The sequence below is a fragment of the Myotis davidii genome, unplaced genomic scaffold (assembly GCF_000327345.1).
Source record: "Myotis davidii unplaced genomic scaffold, ASM32734v1 scaffold2100, whole genome shotgun sequence".
Lineage (NCBI taxonomy): Eukaryota > Metazoa > Chordata > Mammalia > Chiroptera > Vespertilionidae > Myotis > Myotis davidii.
In genome coordinates this window covers 784841-785308 of record NW_006292458.1, presented here as the reverse complement: position 1 = coordinate 785308, position 468 = coordinate 784841, and the positions used below count along the sequence as shown (strand labels likewise).

Sequence of the window (468 nt, the reverse complement as noted above, 5' to 3'; positions counted from 1 at the left end):
GGCTGGAGGAGAGGGCGGGGCCCGGAGGAGGGAGCGGGGCCTGGAGTCTGGAAGGGTCGCAGACCTGCAGGCTGGATTCTGGATGAAAAATCAGGGCCTGCGGATTGGGAAAGGGATAAAACTTGGACTGGGGGCAGGGTCTGGAGGTCTGGGCGGGGGAGTGGGGGGAGGAGTTCTCTAGTTTGGGCTGAAAGGATGGATGGCCTGGATGGAACATGAACTGAGGAAAGGAACGCGGCCCGTGGACGAAGGCCCGGCCTGCTACCGGTCTTGGAGGAAATAGGACTGGAGCCTGCCTCGGTCCCAGGGGGGCCAAGTCAGATGTCATGGTTCCTTCCATCCTCTAGGCTGAGGAACGCCATGGGAATTTCGAGGAGCGGCTCAGGCAGCTGGAGGCCCAGCTGGAGGAGAAGAACCAAGAACTGCAGCGGGTGAGAGGACGGGCTAATGCAGTGACAGGGGCGGGGC

At 62.4% G+C, this 468-nt stretch overlaps 1 protein-coding gene across 1 annotated transcript in view; it reads left to right on the top strand.

Annotated features, from left to right (window-relative positions):
- The window catches only part of PPFIA3 (protein tyrosine phosphatase, receptor type, f polypeptide (PTPRF), interacting protein (liprin), alpha 3), a 19636-nt gene that overhangs the window by 4539 nt on the left and 14629 nt on the right, over positions 1-468 (top strand). Inside the window, exon 7 of the mRNA XM_015565455.1 lies at positions 348-431. Within this exon, the coding sequence (XP_015420941.1) occupies positions 348-431 (84 nt within the window). The remainder of the gene's footprint in view (positions 1-347; positions 432-468) is intronic.